This window comes from Salmo trutta, chromosome 22 (genome assembly GCF_901001165.1).
Source record: "Salmo trutta chromosome 22, fSalTru1.1, whole genome shotgun sequence".
NCBI lineage: Eukaryota > Metazoa > Chordata > Actinopteri > Salmoniformes > Salmonidae > Salmo > Salmo trutta.
In genome coordinates this window covers 48,811,525-48,832,667 of record NC_042978.1, presented here as the reverse complement: position 1 = coordinate 48,832,667, position 21,143 = coordinate 48,811,525, and the positions used below count along the sequence as shown (strand labels likewise).

The window sequence follows — 21,143 nt, the reverse complement described above, 5'->3', positions numbered from 1 at the left end:
CAGTTAGTTAGTGAGGAGAGACAGAACAGTTAGTTAGTGAGGAGGAGAGACAGAACAGTTAGTTAGTGAGGAGAGACAGAACAGTTAGTTAGTGAGGAGGAGAGACAGAACAGTTAGTTAGTGAGGAGGAGAGACAGAACAGTTAGTTAGTGAGGAGAGAGACAGAACAGTTAGTTAGTGAGGAGGAGAGACAGAACAGTTAGTTCGTGAGGAGAGACAGAACAGTTAGTTAGTGAGGAGGAGAGACAGAACAGTTAGTTAGTGAGGAGAGACAGAACAGTTAGTTAGTGAGGAGAGACAGAACAGTTAGTTAGTGAGGAGGAGAGACAGAACAGTTAGTTAGTGAGGAGAGACAGAACAGTTAGTTAGTGAGGAGGAGAGACAGAACAGTTAGTTAGTGAGGAGGAGAGACAGAACAGTTAGTTAGTGAGGAGGAGAGACAGAACAGTTAGTTAGTGAGGAGAGAGAGAACAGTTAGTTAGTCAGGAGAGACAAAACAGTTAGTTAGTGAGGAGGAGAGACAGAACAGTTAGTTAGTGAGGAGAGACAGAACAGTTAGTTAGTGAGGAGAGAGAACAGTTAGTTAGTGAGGAGGAGGGACATAACAGTTAGTTAGTGAGGAGAGAGAACAGTTAGTTAGTGTGTTGTAGACATAACAGTTAGTTTTTGAGAAGGACAGATTGATGCAAGAGGTTGATTTTTGTTTCATTCAACATTCTTCTCTCAGACCCATTTTCCCTTTAGAAAAGGCCTTATCAAATCAAAATGAATTGCATTTAACAAAGTCCGAACACACTTTACGGAAAGGAAAAAATGTAGAATAGTAATTATTAATAATGTCCCTCCTCAATCTTACCTGAGTCGTTGCAGCCACCCACCTCCACCTGTGCATTGTCGATCCGGAACACCCATCTCCCGGGGCAACCCACGTTGGTGGTTCCCTCCAAATCCACCATGTCATCAGTACGAGACCCGGGGATGTTAAAGTAACGTTTCCCGTCGCCAGCGTTAAAACCTGCCTAGGAGGAGAGATACAGTTTAGAGTGACTGTGAGGAGACCACACTTTATCTGTGTTTCTACGCCCTTTTGTTGTCCACCAGTTTTAACCAGGGCCCATAAGATTACGGTCAATTCTCGATGGCTAGCCAATGGCATGTTGTCTGAGAATTTTAATTCCATCTTAAACTGCAATCTCTCAAATCTCCCAGTCCCCAACAGGTCCATATTGTTTTCTCATGGGCACATTAAAATCAAATGAAATCGAGCCGAATACAGCTGGTGTAGACTTTACTTCTCAACATTGCAGAGTTTAAATATAAAACATAAAATAATCTCAGCAAAAAAATAAGCTTCCCTTTTTCAGGACCCTGTCTTTCAAAGACAATTCGTAAAAATCCAAATAACTTCACAGATCTTCTTTGTAAAGGGTTTAAACACTGTTTCCCATGCTTGTTCAATGAACCATAATCAATTAATGAACATGCACCTGTGGAACGGTTGTTAAGACACTAACAGCTTACAGACGGTAGGCAATTAAGGTCCCAGTTATGAAAACTTAGGACACTAAAGAGGCCTTTCTACTGACTCACCAAAAGAAAGATGCCCAGGGTCATGCAAGGAGGCATGAGAACTGCAGATGTGGCCAGGGCAATAAATTGCAATGTCCGTACTGTGAGATGACTAAGACAGCGCTACAGGGAGACAGGACAGACAGCTGATTGTCCTCGCAGTGGCAGACCACGTGTAACAACACCTGCACAGGATCGGTACATCCGAACATCACACCTGCAGGACAGGTACAGGATGGCAACAACAACTGCCCGAGTTACACCAGGAATGCACAGTGCTCAGACTGTCCGATATAGGCTGAAAGAGGCTGGACTGGGCTTGTAGGCCTGTTGTAAGGCAGGCATCACTGGCAACAATGTCGCCTATGGGCACAAACCCACCGTCGCAAAAAGTGCTCTTCACTGACGAGTCACGGTTTTGTCTCACCAGGGGTGATGGTCAGATTCGAGTTTATCATTGAAGGAATGAGCGTTACACCGAGGCCTGTACTCTGGAGCGGGATCGATTTGGAGGTGGAGGGTCCGTCATGGTCTGGGGCGGTGTGTCACAGCATCATCGGACTAAGCTTGTTGTCATTGCAGACAATCTCAACGCTGTGCGTTACAGGGAAGACATCCTCCTCTCTCATGTGGTACCCTTCCTGCAGGCTCATCCTGACATGACCCTCCAGCATGACAATGCCACCAGCCACACTGCTCGTTCTGTGTGTGATTTCCTGCAAGACAGGAATGTCAGTGTTCTGCCATGGCCAGTGAAGAGCCCGGATCCCATTGAGCACGTCTGGGACCTGTTGGATCGGAGGGTGAGGGCTAGGGCCATTCCCCCCAGAAATGTCCGGGAACTTGCAGGTGCCTTGGTGGAAGAGTGGGGTAACATCTCACAGCAAGAACTGGCAAATCTGGTGCAGTCCATGAGGAGGAGATGCACTGCAGTACTTAATGCAGCTGGTGGCCACACCAAATACTGACTGTTACTTGTGATTTTGACCCCCCCCCTTTTTGTTCAGGGACACATTATTCCATTTCAGTAGTCACATGTCTGTGGAACTTGATCAGTTTATGTCTCAGTTGTTGAATCTTATGTTCATACAAATATTTACACATGTTAAGTTTGCTGAAAATAAACGCAGTTGACAGTGAGAGGATGTTTCTTTTTTTGCTGAGTTAAGTAACACAAGAATGGAGTACCAGTACCAGATCAATGTGGAGCTATGTACAGGAAGTACCAGATCAATGTGGAGCTATATACAGGAAGTACCAGATCAATGTAGAGCTATATACAGGGAGTACCAGTACCAGATCAATGTGGAGCTATATACAGGGAGTACCAGATCAATGTGGAGCTATATACAGGGAGTACCAGATCAATGTGGAGCTATACACAGGAAGTACCAGATCAATGTGGAGCTATATACAGGAAGTACCAGTACCAGATCAATGTGGAGCTATATACAGGAAGTACCAGATCAATGTGTAGGTTTATACAGGAAGTACCAGAAAAATGTGGAGCTATATACAGGGAGTACCAGTACCAGATTAATGTGGAGCTATATACAGGAAGTACCAGATCAATGTGGAGCTATATACAGGAAGTACCAGATCAATGTGGAGCTATATACAGGAAGTACCAGATCAATGTGGAGCTATATACAGGGAGTACCAGATCAATGTGGAGCTATATACAGGGAGTACCAGTACCAGATCAATGTGGAGCGGTACAAGGTATTTGAGGTAGATATGTACATGAAGGCAGGGTAAAGTGACTAGACATCAGGATAGATAATAATAAGGTATTAGAGGTAGATATGTACATGGAGGCAGGGTAAAGTGACTAGACATCAGGATAGATAATAATAAGGTATTTGAGGTAGATATGTACATGAAGGCAGGGTAAAGTGACTAGGCATCAGGATAGATAATAATAAGGTATTTGAGGTAGATATGTACATGAAGGCAGGGTAAAGTGACTAGACATCAGGATAGATAATAATAAGGTATTTGAGGTAGATATGTACATGAAGGCAGGGTAAAGTGACTAGGCATCAGGATAGATAATAATAAGGTATTTGAGGTAGATATGTACATGAAGGCAGGGTAAAGTGACTAGACATCAGGATAGATAATAATAAGGTATTTGAGGTAGATATGTACATGAAGGCAGGGTAAAGTGACTAGACATCAGGATAGATAGTAATAAGAGTAAAATAAAGAACAGAGTAGCAGCAGCAGATGATGAGTGTAAACGTGTGTGGGTTTTGTGTGGGAGCACCCTCTGTAGTGTTGATGATATAGAGGTCCTGGATGTCAGGGAGCTGGGCCCCAGTGATGTACTGGGCCCTCTGTCGTGCTTTGTGGTCAAGGCTGGTGCATTTGTCACTTTTTTGAGGATCCGAGGGCCCATGCCAAATATTTTCATACTCCTGAGGGGGAAAAGAGGCACTGCCGTTGCCCTCTTCATGACTGTGTGTGTGTGTGTGTGTGTGTGTGTGTGTGTGTGTGTGTGTGTGTGTGTGTGTGTGTGTGTGTGTGTGTGTGTGTGTGTGTGTGTGTGTGTGTGTGTGTGTGTGTGTGTGTGTGTGAACCATGTTAGGTCCTTAGTGATGTGGATGGAGCTTGAAGCTCTCAACCCGCTCCACAACAGCCCTGTCAATGTGGATGGGCGCTCTGGAGCAGATTTCATCAAGGATCTGTACTTTGCGCCGTTCATCTTTCCCTCGATCCTGACTAGTCTCCCAGGCCCTGCCGTTGAAAAACATCCCCACAGCATGATGTTGCCACCACAATGCTTCACCGTAGGGATGGTACCAGGTTTCCTCCAGACGTGATTCTCGGCATTCAAGCCAAAGAGTTCAATCTTGGTTTCATCAGACCAGAGAATGTTGTTTCTCATGGTCTGAGAGTCCTTAAGGTTCCTTTTGGCAAACTCCAAGCGGGCTGTCATGTGCCTTTTACTGAGGAGTGGCTTCTGTCTGGCCACTCTACTATAAAGGCCCGATTGGTGGAGTGCTGCAGAGGTGGTTGTCCTTCTGGAAGGTTCTCCCATCTCCACAGAGGAACTCTGGAGCTCTGTCCCTGACCAAGGCCATTCTCCCACGATTGCTCAGTTTGGCCTGGCGGCCAGCTCTAGGAAGATTCTTGACGCTTCCAATCTTATTCCATCTAAGAATTTGTGTTCATGGGACCTTCAATGCTGGAGAAATGTTTTGGTACTTTTTGCTACCCTTCCCAAGATCTGTGCAAAGACACAATCCTGTCTTGGGAGCTCTACGAACAATTCCTTCGACATCATGGCTTGGTTTTTGCTCTGACATGCACTGTCAACTCTGAGACCTTAGATTTGAATATACTGTACAAGAGGGGTTTAATAAATGCATTCTACAGAAGATAATGGTATAGGAAACCTACAAAATAATAGCAAGAACCACCTCTTGCAGTTTAGAAAATGCTGTCATAACGCTGTGCTGATAAACATTTACAATACATGTTTAACAAGTGTGTGCCTTTCCAAATCATGTCCAAACAATTGAATTTGTCATTATGGGGTATTATCATTATGGGCTATTGTGTGTAGATTGATGAGAAAAAAATAAATAATTTAATCCATAAGGCTGTAAAGTAACAAAATGTGGAAAAAGGGAAGGGATCTGAATACTTTCTGAATGTCCATTGCTCGTGTTTCTTGGCCCAAGCAAGTCTCTTCTTCTTATTGGTGTCCTCTGAACAGTTGATGAACAGTTGATGTTGACATGTCTGTTATTTGAACTCTGTGAAGCATTTATTTGGGCTGCAATTTCTGAGGCTGGTAACCCAGTTTCATCGTAGCGCTTCATGGTTTTTGTGACTTCAAGTTCTTGAAATGTTCCGTATCGACTGACCTTCATGTCTTAAAGTAATGATAGACTGTCGTTTCTCTTTGCTTATTTGAGCTGTTCTTGCCATAATATGGACTTGGTCTTTTACCAAATAGGGCTGTCTTCACAACTGATTGGCTCAAACACAATAAGAAGGAAAGAAGGAAAGAAATTCCACAAATTAACTTTTAACAAGGCACACCTATTAATTGAAATGCATTCCAGGTGACTACCTCATGAAGCTGGTTGAGAGAATGCCAAGAGTGTGCAAAGCTGTCATCAAGACAAAGGGTGTCTACTTTGAAGAATCTCAAATATAGGATATCTTTTGATTTGTTTTACACTTTTTTGGTTACTACAGGATTTCACATGTGTTATTTCATAGTTTTAATGTCTTCCGTATTATTCCACATATGACTGAGACATGGTTTGTGAGGACATCTAGCTATGTGAACATACCTGTAAACATTGTTTATGAGGACATATTTATATGTGAACCTTTTTTACACATGGTTTGTGAAGACGTTTCTGATGGTTTGTGAGGGCATCTCTGTGATCCTACCTGTAAACACGATTTGTGAAGACATTTCTGATGGTTTGTGAGGACATCTCTGTGATCTTACCTGTGCAGCGATGCCTCCTAGCCCTGCCAGGTCTCCTCCACTGCTGGCATGCATGCCTGTAGTCCAGGTGATGTCATGATACTGGAAGATGGTGAAGGATAGCTCTCCGTTTGTGATCAGCACCAATTGGAATGTATTCACCTGCACAGAGGACAACTGGTTACATACAGTATGTTGAATAGTAAACATTTTCATACGTCTCTTAAGAGTGTCCATGAAATGGCCAAAATGTAAGGTAAAATTTAACAAGAAAGGGGTGCTCTTTCTCTCCCCTAACAATGAGTTTGGGCTGTTTTTCCTTCCCACTACTGCTTGGTTCTTGCGGACCCAGGCTGGGTTACTGTAAAGCACTGTTGATACTGTCACGACTTCCTCCGAAGTCGGTTCCTCTCCTTGTTCGGGCGACGTTCGGCGGTCGACGTCACCGGGGGTCTTCTAGCTATCGCCGATCCACTTTTCATTTTCCATTTGTTTTGTCTTGTCTTCCCACACACCTGGTTTCAATTCCATCAATTACATGTTGTGTATTTAACCCTCTGTTCCCCTCCATGTCCTTGTCTGGTATTGTTTATTGTAAGTACTGGTGCATGTTATGTCTGGTGTATGTTGGGTTTTGTACCCATTTATTGATTGTTCTGTTTTCTGGTGGTTTGTATTATTTAACTGCGCCGTTGGAAACACAGTACGCACCCCTTACAGATACACAGTAAATACATTTGATAGGTTGAGAATCTTACCGGTGTGATGTCACTTCCTCCAAAGAAGGTGACTTTGTGCCACGTTGAGATGAGGATCCATGTCGCAGTGAATTCTGGGAACTCAGAGAAGTATCGTTTGACGTCAGCTGTGGCCCTCAGGAGGACAGACGGGTCTTTACTCTCCCGGTAGAAGACTTGCCCCGCCCGCCGGTTGTCCACGTCAGCCCAGAACGCTGCCACAACCCTCCGGTCTCCGGCGATGGGGAATGCCACTGGTGTGAACTGAGATACTTCTCTGAGGAACGAGACCAGACCATTGTTGTTCACCTGTTGGGGAAGGAGAGGAGAAGGTAAAGTTAGACATTAATCACGTTTTCATCCACATTCTTTAATGCCAGTAAAGTCATAGCATATAAAAACAAAATCAACATGAGCTGTGATGGAAACAGGAAGTTTCAGTACAATTTTACAAATGCTGACAAATAATTTGTTTGTTCGACAATAGTGGGATCTTTTTTTGTGTCTGTAAATTTAATTATAGGAGAAAAGGAGGTGGAAAACGCCTTTTTGCTCAAATATTGATATGATAACCATCATATCGAAGTAAATGTGGAATCACATTTTTACATTTTAGTCATTTAGCAGACGCTCGTATCCAGAGCGACTTACAGTAGTGAATGCATACATTTCATAGAATTTTTTTTTCCCGTACTGGCCCTCCTTGGGAATCGAACCCACAACCCTGGCGTTGCAAACACCATGCTCTACCAACTGAGCCACACGGGACTGTGATGATATGCTGTGTGATTTACACACTATGAGTCGGGAAACCATACAGTTTATAAAGGCTACAGATTAAATACATTATGATGAACTTTACAGGCTGGTGAAAGTGGAAGGTGAAAAGCTTGATGCTCCTTTTCCAAATAAATATCCAGGGTTTTATTCTTGTGAAAATGATCATCGACGCTTGTCTGCTGTTTTGACAAATAAAAATTATCCCTTTTATGCATAATAATCTCATCATGTAGACGATGTGTACGCTCTATCAAACAATGCACAATCTGAGTCCTGCGTGCTGTTGGCTAGAGGGCACGTGCCAAATACCAGAGTGGGCACATTTTTTTTTGTGAGAAAAACATTAGATAGAGTTGTAAATGCGATGGAAATCCATTTAACTTGGGAATTTAACCACAAGTCATTTTTATGTTCACTACGTCATCATGCATAGCCTTTTATCTGCGACAAGTCAGTTTCATGGAAACACACTTCCGGTGAGAAAATGTACTTTTAGATTTTAGAATATTTGCAAGAAAATCTGTCGTCTATTGGATGGAAACCTAGCTATTGTCTCAAAATATTTAGCCCATCTACATTTGTCTATCAACAGCAATACTCAACATGATTTCATGGAATTTAGTCTCTGGTGAAAGACTATTAACATTGAGGAGCTACCACAGCCAAGACTGGTTCTGGGTTATGAGCTTATGAAACTCCAGAAGGTAAGGGGTAGGGAGGCTCATTGGCAGGCAGAGGTTGCTGTATAGCAATACACTACAGGGCAGAGGCAGTGTAGGGTAAGGCAGGCAGGGTAGTTTAGGGTAGGGTGGGCGGTGCAGAGGCAGGCAGGGTAGGCAGGAAGGGTAGGTTGACAAGGCAGGGCAGGGGTAGGCAAGCAGGCAGGTTAGGGTAGGGTAGGGAGGCATGGAAGGGTAGGTGGGCAGGCAGGGCAGGGTAGGGTAGGCAAGCAGGCAGGTTAAAGACAGGGTAGGCAAGCAGGCAGGTTAGGGTAGGGTAGGTAAGGTAGGTAGGTAAGCAGAAAGGGTAGGTAGGCAGGCAGGGCAGGGTAGGGTAGGTAGGTCGGGCAGGAGAGGAGAGGGCTGTGGTGTTTGGTGGTAGCAGTGGTCAGGAAATCACCCATATCACTGCAGAATTACTGTAGTAAATCAGGCCAACACTAAATAGTGATCATACTTCCAATAACCGGAATATGTTTAGGCGCCTCGTCCGATCCCTGAGAGCATCTGGAAAAGGTTAAAGGGACACTTCGGCATTTTGGCAATTCTGTGCACTTTGAAGGAAAATGCTAACTAGCGCTAATGCAATGACTGAAAATCTAAGGGTATCGATTGCGCTAACGTTAGTTAGCATTGGCTCACCAAACTACCTCTAGCTTCCTTCATACTGGACACAGAGACATACAAAATGGTATCCACAAGTTCTTCTGACTCTGGGGAAGTAGATAAAAGAGCCTCATTGGCCAAAATCCAGAAATATTCCTTTAAGCCGGCCTTGAAAGTTTCCTTCAGAGTCTGAGTATCTTATTAAACATAGAACGATGTCATTTGACATGATCACAGCTCTAAGGCGGTTTAAGGCAATCCCAGTAAGGCTCAACCAGGTGGTCTAGTATAGCATAGTTGGTATTACTTTACAAGGATGGATGCCACATTGAGGTTAAACCCTCTGTTACATGTAGGGGGAGAAAGAGATTTTAGTTAAAGGGATCTGATGATTGAAACACCTTTCTGTTTCATTGAGGCTCTCGGATGTTGACGTGTAATAGCTATTCAGTCAGTCAACCAGGCAGGCAGGCCGGCATTAGGTCAAACAGTCAGTCATCTAGCCAGCCACCTAGTCAGTCAGTCAGTCAGTCAGTCAGAGCAAGAGGCAGTTTAGAGCCCTCTTAAAGGGGTTGTGTAAAGCAGTTCAGTCCAGCCTCCTACAAGTCCCCTGGTTCTCTCATTCTCTCTCTCTCCTCCTTCCCTCTCACTCCTCTCTCTCTCTCTCTCTCTCTCTCTCTCTCTCCTCCTTCCCTCTCACTCCCCCTCTCCTTTTCTCTCTCTCCTCCTTCCCTCTCACTCCCCCCTCTCCTTTTCTCTCTCTCCTCCTTCCCTCTCACTCCCCCTCTCTCTCATTCCCCCCTCTCACTCCCCCCTCTCACTCTCTCTCTCTGCTTCTTCCCTCTCACTCCCCTCTCTCTCTCTCTCTCTCTCTCTCTACTCCTTCCCTCTTACTCCCTCCTCTCTCTCTCTCCCCCTATCTCTCATTCCCCCCTCTCACTCCCCCCTCTCACTCTCTCTCTCTGCTTCTTCCCTCTCACTCCCCCTCTCTCTCTCTCTACTCCTTCCCTCTTACTCCCTCCTCTCTCTCTCTCCTCCTTCCCTCTCACTCCCCCCCCCCCCCCCCCCCCCATCCTCACTGTGCCACTCCACCACCCATGTTATTTATTCTTGGGGAATTCTTTGCCGACTTTTTCTGGGTTTTTCTTGGGTAGTTCTCTCTGGAGCCAAGTTATTTCTACACTAAAATAAACTTTAATCATGGAAAACTAGGGCCAAAGCAAACCCCATAAATGAAAAAGGTGCCCGGGATCAGTGGGGAAAAACATTAGTCTTTCCTTGTCAAAGAGGACGTTTCACAGACAGTCACAGGGAAGTGTCTACAGCCCACACACTTGGCCCCTAAACCCTACATCCCAAATGGCACCCTATTCTCTTCATAGTGCACTATAAAGGGAATAGGGTGCCATTTCGGACATACATCCAACTGGCCTTGTATCTCCCCTAGTCCCTAATGAGATGAGGGGGGGTGTAGCCTTGTTGTTCAACCTCATGGCCCTAGGTCAACCTCCATCACACACATAAACACACACACACAGTTTTTTTCCACTTAAAAGTTTTTTTCTCAAATGCTTACAAGCGTTTTATAATGTACTTGCCATCTCAAAACATGAATACATTCATCAAAACGATGTTATACATTCAAAATTGCAAATAGATTAATCAAAAGAACATGACTGCCTGCAAAAAGATTAATGCAACCATAGTTATCTCTTGAGTCCAAGCAGACAAAACAGAAAGTCTGTCTTTGTTAAGAATCTAGGTGATGCAGGTAAGGCGGAGTCAGGCGCAGGACACAGAGATGAGTAATAACTGTAACTTTACTCGCAAACAATATTCCAAGAAGGAGACAATAATCCAGTTCACATATATACGAGACAACTTAAAACGAACAAACACGCACAAAACCAAGAGGGAAACCAGAGGGTTAAATAGGGAACAATAATTATGGAATGGAAACCAGGTGTGTACAATGAAGACAAAACAAATGGATAATGAAACGTGGATCGGTGGCGACTAGAAAACCGGTGACGTCGACCGGCGAACGAACAAGGAGAGGGACCAACTTCGGCGTAAGTCGTGACAGTCTTTTAAAAATCCCTGTGGATCAACACATATTCCTTGCATGATAAAAACAGGAAGTACAACTATCCAAAGGTGCAGCATTACAGGTAATGATAAAACAGGAAGTACGACTATCCAAAAGTGCAGCATTATGGGTAATGACAAAAACAGGAAGAACCACTATCCAAAGGTGCAGCATTATGGATAATGATAAAAACTGGAAGTACAACTATCCAAAGTTGCAGCATTATGGGTAATGATAAAAACTGGAAGTACAACTATCCAAAGGTGCAGCATTATGGGTAATCAATCTCCTTTTATGTACAGTTGAAGTCAGAAGTTTACATACACTTAGATTGGAGTCATTAACTTGTTTTTCAACCACTCCACAAAATTCTTGTTAACAAACTATAGCTTTGGCAAGTCGGTTAGGACATCTACTTTGTTCATGACACAAGTAATTTTCCCAACAATTGTTTACAGACAGATTATTTCACTTATAATTCACTGTATCACAATTCCAGTGGGTCAGAAGTTTACATACACTAAGTTGACTGTGCCTTTAAACAGCTTGGAGAATTCCAGAAAATGATGTCATGGCTTTAGATGCTTCTGAGAAGCTAATTTACATAATTTGAGTCAATTGGAGGTGTACCTGTGGATGCATTTCAAGGCATACCTTCAAACTCAGTGCCTCTTTGCTTGACATGGGAAAATCAAAAGAAATCAGCCAAGACCTCAGAAAAATAATTGTAGACCTCCACAAGTCTTGTTCATCCTTGGGAGCAATTTACAAATGCCTGAAGGTACCACGTTCATCTGTACAAACAATAGTACGCAAGTATAAACACCACACAGCCGTCATACCGCTCAGGAAGGAGACACGTTCTGTCTCCTAGAGATGAACGTACTTTGTTGTGAAAAGTGCAAACCAATCCCAGAACAACAGCAAAGGACCTTGTGAAGATGCTGGAGGAAACGGGTACAAAAGTATCTATTTCCACAATAAAAGGAGTCCTATATCAACATAACCTGAAAGGCCACTCAGCAAGGAAGAAGCCACTGCTCCAAAACCGCCATAAAAAAGCCAGACTATGGTTTGCTACTGCACATGGGGACAAAGATCGTACTTTTTGGAGAAATGTCCTGTGGTCTGATGAAACAAAAATGTAACTGTTTGGCCATAATGACCATCGTTATGTTTGGAGGAAAAAGGGGGAGTCTTGCAAGCCAAAGAACACCATCCCAACCGTGAAGCACGGGGGTGGCAGCATCATGTTGTGGGGGTGCTTTGCTGCAGGAGGGACTGGTGCACTTCACAAAATAAATGGCTTCACGAGGAAGGAAAATGATGTGGATATATTGAAGCAACATCTCAAGACATCAGTCAGGAGGATAAAGCTTGGTCGCAAATGGGTCTTCCAAATGGACAATGACCCCAAGCATACTTCCAAAGTTGTGGTAAAATGGCTTAAGGACAACAAAGTCAAGGTATTGGAGTGGCCTTCACAAAGCCCTGACCTCAATCCTATAGAAAATGTGTGGGTAGAACTGAAAAAGCGTGTGAGAGCAAGGAGGCCTACAAACCTGATTCAGTTACACCAGCTCTGTCAGGAGGAATGAGCCAAAATTCACCCAACTTATTGTGGGAAGCTTGTGGAAGGCTACCCGAAACATTTGACCCAAGTTAAACAATTTAAAGGCAATGCTACCAAATACTATTTGAGTGTATGTACACTTCTGACCCACTGGGAATGTGATGAAAGAAATAAAAGCTGAAATAAATCATTCTCTCTACTATTATTCTGACATTTCACATTCTTAAAATGAAGTGGTGATCCTAACTGACCTAAGACAGGGAATTTGTTACTAGGATTAAATGTCAGGAATTGTGAAAAACTGAGTTTAAATGTATTTGGCTAAAGTGTATGTAAACTTCTGACTTCAACTGTATGTTCCACCAAACAATTTCATACACATCAAATCAAATGTTATTCCTGATAAAAAAATGATAATATAAAAAACATATTGTGTGCAGGATTCATTCATCGGTATCTTCACAATCCAATTCCATGTATTCAATAACAAAGGCTGGTTTTCTCATTGTTTTGAAGATTGTTTTCCATTGGTGCACAGAAACACAATTCCCAACAGACATAAGGAAAGGGGAATAGAATGGAGAATCACAACTGATATGAATGTATAGGCCATCAATCCACACCAAAGCAAAGCTCTATAATGAAAGATCATGACGACTGAGGAGTCACACAACTTCATTCTCTACATCTCTGCATGTCCGCAATATTATAAACTATCAGAACAAGATATTTCCAAATATTGTATTTATTATTTATTTATTTATTGTGTTATACAAATGTGTCTTCTGATGTGTAACGGCTTGTCTGTGGTGTGGCGGAAAGAAGCGCAGGAAGCAGCGAACACGGTGTGGTAATTTTAAATAAACCACATGTACAAAATAAAAGGTCTCCCAACAACAGGGAAAATACAATCGACAAGCACAGTCGAACAAAACGCAGTCGACACACAGAAGGACAATCCCGCACAATAGGGAGCGGGCCAGCTGAACTAAATAGCCGTCCTAATGACTAACTCAGGGCAGGTGAGAAAACATTAAAAAAGGGAAAACAAAAAGGGAATCGGTGGCAGCTAATAGGCCGGTGACGACGACCGCCGAGCGCCACCCGAGCAGGAGGGGGCGCCACCGTCGGTAGGAATCGTGACATGATGACAACAATGGCTATGACCTAAAAACCCGTACTTATGTTATAATAGTAGGTACTTTGGGCATGAGAAAAAAAAATATGTTTTATAATATGCGGAATTTAGAAAGTCTAGTACGCTTTAAATGCCAGGATGTCATACTCATTAAACTTTTCATCTAGTAGTAGAATTCGCTGCACACTCTTGAGAAAGAGAATAGTATTTTCGAGACCCACGTGTCTCTGATAAAAAAAAACATTTACATTTTACATTTTAGTCATTTAGCAGACGCTCTTATCCAGAGCGACTTACAGTAGTGAATACATACATTTCATTAAAAAAATCTCCGTACTGGTCCCCCGTCGGAAATGAACCCACAACCCTGGCGTTGCAAACACCCTGTTCTACCAACTGAGCCACACGGGACAAAACCCCTGATAATCACCCTGAGGGGATGCGCTGTACCAAAACAAACCAATGTGTGGGAACTAACGCAATTACGCAATAGATGATGCATTCTCAGATCAAATCAAATGTTATTGGTCACATACACATGGTTAGCAGATGTTAATGTGAGTGTAGGATGAGTATTTGTTGCTTACTGCATTAATTTTTTATTTATTTTTTTAACTAACCTGTACGTTCTTAATAATAGTATGTGGTCCGATTAGTACACAGTATACAGTTTTAAAAAGTAGTAGGAAAGACAGATTTGGGACAAGGCCACTGTTTTCTATTCTGTGAGCAAAACACTTAATAACAGTGAATGTTGAATTTTAAAGTTTTACAAAAGGCGTTCTAGGATGTTCAAGTCAGATACCAAAGGCAAGGAAATGATCAGAAGAGGTAAAGGTCTTTTAGCAGGGAAATGATCAGACATGTAAAGGTCTTTTAGCAGGGAAATGATCAGAAGGGGTAAAGGTCTTTTAGCAGGGAAATGATCAGAAGGGGTAAAGGTCTTTTAGCAGGGAAATTATCAGAAGTGTAAAGGTCTTTTAGCAGGGAAATGATCAGAAGTGTAAAGGTCTTTTAGCAGGGAAATGATCAGACGTGGTAAAGGCCTTTTAGCATTTGATCCTTGCAGCTATAGATAATGTACTTTTCAACACAGATCCCAAAATTGTTTGTACACGATTGAGAGAAACTGTAAAGGAGCGTTAAAATCATATTTTAAAATCATATAAAATCATATTGTCCTTAATATATTTGCACTGATAGTGGAATGATACGGTTTCACAATATATAACAAATATGAATTGAAGAAAAATACATTCTGATGCAAAATTGTATTGGGATTGGTGTAAACTTCCTATTTGTCAACCAAAGCCGGTCAATCTCAGACACGTGGTATTCTCCTCACCAGCCAACCAACAACCTGGGCAAGCATCCTACCTGTAGACATCGCTCTGCCAATACCTGGTTTGCTAAAAGTCTACATTGTTCGCCTCATTTCAGTTTGTGACAAAACAAGCAATGTATAGTGTAGAGAATCATTGTACCATATAAACCGCTGTGAAATATCTTTTCAATATCGAAAAACATTGTATATTCATCTGTTTGAAGCTGATGGACAAAACCGAAAGTAAAAGATGTGTCACTCCCTGACCTTAGAGAGCCTTTCATTCTCTATGTTGGTTCGATCGGGGTGGGTGATCTAGGTTGTTCTATTTCTATGTTGGCCTGGTATGGTTCCCAATCAGAGGCAGCTGTTTATCGTTGTCTCTGATTAGGGATCATATTTAGGCAGCCATTTCCCTACTGTGTTTTGTGGGATCTTGTTTTAGTGCATGTTGCACCTCTGAAGTCACAGTTCGTTGTTTCTTTATTTGTTTTGTTCAAAGTTTCACTTAATAAAATATGTGGAACTCAGAGCACGCTGCGCCTTGGTCCGTCTCTCCACACAGTCGTGACAAGATGAGTCCCCACTGAGGTTGTGGTGGAGGAAATGTGGGGGAGTAGGAAGAGTTGTTTGAATTCAGGCTAAGTGGTTGCAAATCCACTAATTTCCATTATGGGGCTTCGTCCTACATGATGGTCCTTCAATGCACACACCTAACAGACGCACACACAAACACACACACACGCACATGCACACATCAATCAATCCATCAATCAAATGTATTTATAAAGCCCTTTTTACATCAGCCGATGTCACAAAGTGCTATACAGAAACCCAGCAAGCAATGCAGATGTAGAAGCACGGTGGCTAGGAAAAACTCCCTAGAAAACAAGGAACCTAGGAAGAAACCTAGAGAGGAACCAGGCTATGAGGGGTGGCCAGTCCTCCTCTGGCTGTGCCGGGTGGAGATTATAACAGTACATGGCCAAGATGTTCAAACGTTCATAGATGACCAGCAGGGTCAAATAATAACAATCACAGTGGTTGTAGAGGGTGCAACAGGTAAGCAGCTCAGGAATAAATGTCACATGGCTTTTCATAGCTTATCATTGAGAGTATCTCTACCGCTCCTGCTGTCTCTAGAGAGTCGAAAACAGCAGGTCCGGGACAAGGTAGCACGTCTGGTGAACAGGTCAGTGTCTCATAGCTGCAGGCAGAACAGTTGAAACTGGAGCAGCAGCACGACCAGGTGGACTGGGGACAGCAAGGAGTCATCAGGCCAGGTAGTCCTGAGGCAAGGTCCTGGGGCTCAGGTTCTCCGAGAGAAGAGAGAGAGAAAGAGAGAGAGAGAAAGATTAGAGGGAGCATTCTTAAATTCACACAGGACACCGGATAAGACAGGAGAAATACTCCAGATATAACAGACTGACCCTAGCCCCTTACACATAAATTATTGCAGCATAATTACTGAAGGCTGAGACAGGAGGGGCCGGGAGACATTGTGGCACTGGCTAACGATACCCCCGGACAGGGCCAAACAGGCAGGATATAACCCCACCCACTTTGCCAAAGCACAGCCCCCACACCACTAGAGGGATAACTTCAACCACCAACTTACCATCCTGAGACAAGGCCAAGTATAGACCACGAACATCTCCCCCACGGCACGAACCTGAGGTGGGGTGTCAACCCGGACAGGAAGATCACGTCAGTGACTCAACCCACTCAAGTGCACAATTTTGAACATAAAAGTTATTAATAAACAAGTTAGGCACATTTGGGCAGTCTTGACACAACATTTTGAACAGAAATGCAATGGTTCATTGGATCAGTCTGAAACGTTGCACATACACTGCTGCCATCTAGTGGCCACAATATAAATTGCACCTGGACTGGAATAACACATTATGGCCTTTCTCTTGCATTTAAAAGATGATGGTATGAAAAATACAAAAGAATGGTTGTTTTTTCTTTGTATAATCTTCTACCAGATCTAATGTTATATTCTCCTACATTAACTTCACATTTCCACAAATTTCAAAGTGTTTCCTTTCAAATGGTATCAATAATATGCATATCCTTGCTTCAGGTCCTAAGCTACAGGCAGTTAGATTTGGGTATGTCATTTTAGATCCTTAAGAGGCAAAACACCGCCATGTTTAGTTTTGCCCAACCTAGATCGAGGCACAGACACGGTCTCAATGGTGATAGCTGAGCTGACTTTGCTAGTGGGAGACTCCACTGGGCTGCCAGACTGGCTAACAGCCTGCTGCCTGGACCGCACCCTATTTCATTGTGGAGCTAGAGGAGTTAGAGCCCTGTTTATGTTCATAGATAAGATGAGAGCACCCCTCCAGCTAGGATGGAGACAGTCACTCCTCAGCAGACCAGGCTTGGTCCTGTTTGTGGGTGAGTCCCAAAATGAGGGCCAATTATCTACACATTCTATCTTTTGGGAGGGGCAGAAAACAGTTTTCAACCAGCAATTGAGTTGTGAGACTCTGCTGTAGAGCTCATCACTCCCCCTAACTGGGAGGGGGCCAGAGACTCTGCTGTAGAGCTCATCACTCCCCCTAACTGGGAGGGGGTCAGAGACAAGTACTCGATGCCGACACATCTTTCTAGCTGATTTACACGCTGAAGCTATGTTGCGCTTGGTGACCTAACACACAAGTTATCCTGCAACAGTTATCCTGCAACAGTTATCCTGCAACAGTTACCCTGGAACAGTTATCCTCAATAGTTATCCTGCAACAGTTATCCTGCAACAGTTACCCTGCAACAGTTATCCTCAACAGTTATGCTGCAACAGTTACCCTGCAACAGTTATCCTGCAACAGTTACCCTGCAACAGTTATCCTCAACAGTTAGCCTGCAACAGTACAACAAGGTAACAGACAGACCAGGCTGAGACTAGATTACAGAACAAGGTAACAGACAGACCAGGCTGAGACCAGATTACAGAACAAGGTAACAGACAGACCAGGCTGAGACTAGATTACAGAACAAGGTAACAGACAGACCAGGCTGAGACCAGATTACAGAACAAGGTAACAGACAGGCCAGGCTGAGACTAGATTACAGAACAAGGTAACAGACAGACCAGGCTGAGACCAGATTACAGAACAAGGTAACAGACAGACCAGGCTGAGACTAGATTACAGAACAAGGTAACAGACAGACCAGGCTGAGACCAGATTACAGAACAAGGTAACAGACAGACCAGGCTGAGACTAGATTACAGAACAAGGTAACAGACAGGCCAGGCTGAGACTAGATTACAGAACAAGGTAACAGACAGGCCAGGCTGAGACTAAGGTCTAGTTATCACTTTCCTAGGTGTCTCTGACTGAGTGACCGTCTTCATAGCCACTGCTCTTTGCTGCTATAAAGGGAAAGGAATGCATACACATTACAGTACAGGACAAAGTACAGGACGGCAAAGACAAGGCTGAAAATGGCAATGTTTTCAAAGTATCTGCCGTATGAGGGAGAGGGTTAAGTGTTCTTCGCAGGGAGCAGTGGAGAACTGAAGGTTTTTTTTGGGGGGGGGGGGAAACACTTGAGCATACAGGAGATACTGTGGCTTAAAGGAGATAAGCTATGTTAATACCATAAGACAACTTTCTAGATCCACCTCAAATTGTTTGGTTCTACAGCTTCCACTGTTGCCATGGAGCTGAGGCTTGGAATGGAACTCTCCAGGAGGAAGACATTACTGTGTTTAGTGAAACTGTTCAGAACCCGAAGCTTGTCTCTCATCTCATGAGAGAGAGAGAGAGATAGAGAGAGAGAGAGAGAGAGAGAGAGAGAGAGAGAGAGAGAGAGAGAGAGAGAGAGAGAGAGAGAGAGAGAGAGAGAGAGAGAGCTCACAATGTGGTATGCATAGTTTGCGGGAGAGAAGTTAATTGATTCAGCTAACAGTTTGAAAACAAGCGTGACTGTAATTTCAAGTGCCTGGCTGCCACAGTCTTTGATGTCTTAATATGATATATGCAGTTTAGCTGACATTTTTATCCAAAGTGACTTATAGTTTACGTATGGTTAGTCCTGGGTTTCAAACCCACTACCTGTTACAAGCACCATGCTCTACCAAGTGAAAAACACACTATTCCCTATGTACAGTAGTACACTACTTCTCACCAGAGCCTTACGGGTCCTGGGTATCAAACCCACTACCTGTTACAAGCACCATGCTCTACCAAGTGAGCTACAAAGGACCACATATCTTAAGTGACATATGAATTATAGTCAGACCTGACTCCTAGTTACCTCTAGTTACCTCTAGTTACCTCTAGTTACCTCTAGTTATCTCTAGTTACCTCTAGTTATCTCTAGTTACCTCTAGTTATCTCTAGTTATCTCTAGTTATCTCTAGTTACCTCTAGTTATCTCTAGTTATCTCTAGTTACCTCTAGTTATCTCTAGTTATCTCTAGTTACCTCTAGTTATCTCTAGTTATCTCTAGTTATCTCTAGTTACCTCTAGTTATCTCTAGTTATCTCTAGTTATCTCTAGTTATCTCTAGTTACCTCTAGTTACCTGTAGTTATCTCTAGTTACCTCTAGTTACCTCTAGTTACCTCTAGTTATCTCTAGTTACCTCTAGTTACCTCTAGTTACCTGTAGTTATCTCTAGTTACCTCTAGTTACCTCTAGTTACCTCTAGTTACCTGTAGTTATCTCTAGTTATCTCTAGTTACCTGTAGTTACCTCTTTTGCACCCTTTGCCAGTTCCTCCAGGATTCTTTCATTCTTCGATCGCAAAATGTTTAGCAAAATCAGCAATTCTCGTGTATATTATGCTAGGGCTTGCAACTTTCACCAATCACTTCACTATTTCCACACACGCCAACAAACCTTCTCCCCTCGTCAGTGCATTTCCGTAACAATTGGCATGAAAAATCAATCATTTTTGCCAATAAACATCACAAAGAATCCCTGTGAGAGTGCTTGAGGCATGACTACAGACCTGGGTTCGATCCCAGGCTGTGTCGCAACCGGACGTGACTGGGAGATCCATAGGGCGGCACACAATTTTCCCAGCGTCGTCTGGGTTAGAGGAGGGTTTGGCCGGGGGGGGGCTTTACTTGGCTCATCGCACTCTAGCGACTACTTGTGGCGGGCCGGGTACCTGCAGGCTGACTTCGGTCATCAGTTGAACGGTGTTTCCTCCGACCCATTGGTGCAGCTGGCTTCCGGGTTAAGCGTACAGTAGTGGACGCATAAACAATCTCCAAAGGTTGTTACACTTTTTGGTGTTTTGTGTAACAGATGTCTCTTTTCATTCACCAATGTTTGGAGGCTGGAAATATGTTATGAGTGGATGAAGCCTTGTAAAGGAGCCTTTTGAAGTGATTGTTCGAAAAAAAAACATCCTCACTGATTGTGTTTATGCCACAATAAAAGGTCATTTATTTTAAAAGTTAAATGACAAATCTTTATGACTGACAGAGATCCTATTAAATTAATAAGGATTCTCTATGTAATTCTATGATTATTGTATGTAATTCTATGTCATTTTATGATTATTCAATGTAACTCTAAGGTTATTCTATGTAACTCTATGATTATTCTATGTAACTCTACGATTATTCTATGTAACTCTGGTTATTCTGTGTAATTCTATGGTTATTCTATGTAACTCTACGATTATTCTATGTAACTCTGGTTATTCTGTGTAATTCTATGGTTATTCTATGCCATTCTATGGTTATTCTATGTAACTCTATGATTATTCTATGTAATTCTATGGTTATTTTATGTAATTCTGTGGTTATTCTATGTAACTCTATGGTTATTCTATATCATTCTATGGTTATTCTATGTAACTATGGTTATTCTATGTAATTCTGTGGTTATTCTATGTAACTCTATGGTTATTCTATGTAACTCTATGGTTATTCTAGTCTAAATCAGAGATCTGAGTGCACAGCAACACGCAGACTTGTCTTATCTCGTCTAGAAATTCACTTCTGACTTTCACAGCGTTGGGAGATAGCAGGATGTGCCACAATTCATTAGCACCCTACAGTATAGCACACAGCAGGACATTTCATACAGACGGGTTTAACGTCAACATCGTTAAAAATGAATGACATACCCAAATGCCTCCTATGCTTATTGCCTACTGTAGTGCGTCATTGTAAAATAAGA

General features: G+C 42.9%; 1 protein-coding gene across 1 annotated transcript in view; it reads right to left on the bottom strand.

Annotated features, from left to right (window-relative positions):
• The window catches only part of sned1 (sushi, nidogen and EGF-like domains 1), a 104,889-nt gene that overhangs the window by 80,467 nt on the left and 3,279 nt on the right, over window positions 1–21,143 (bottom strand). The window contains exons 2-4 of the mRNA XM_029706246.1: window positions 6,781–7,068; window positions 6,044–6,184; window positions 857–1,019 (exon numbers count right to left, since the gene is read on the bottom strand). Of these exons, the coding sequence (XP_029562106.1) occupies window positions 857–1,019; window positions 6,044–6,184; window positions 6,781–7,068 (592 nt within the window). The remainder of the gene's footprint in view (window positions 1–856; window positions 1,020–6,043; window positions 6,185–6,780; window positions 7,069–21,143) is intronic.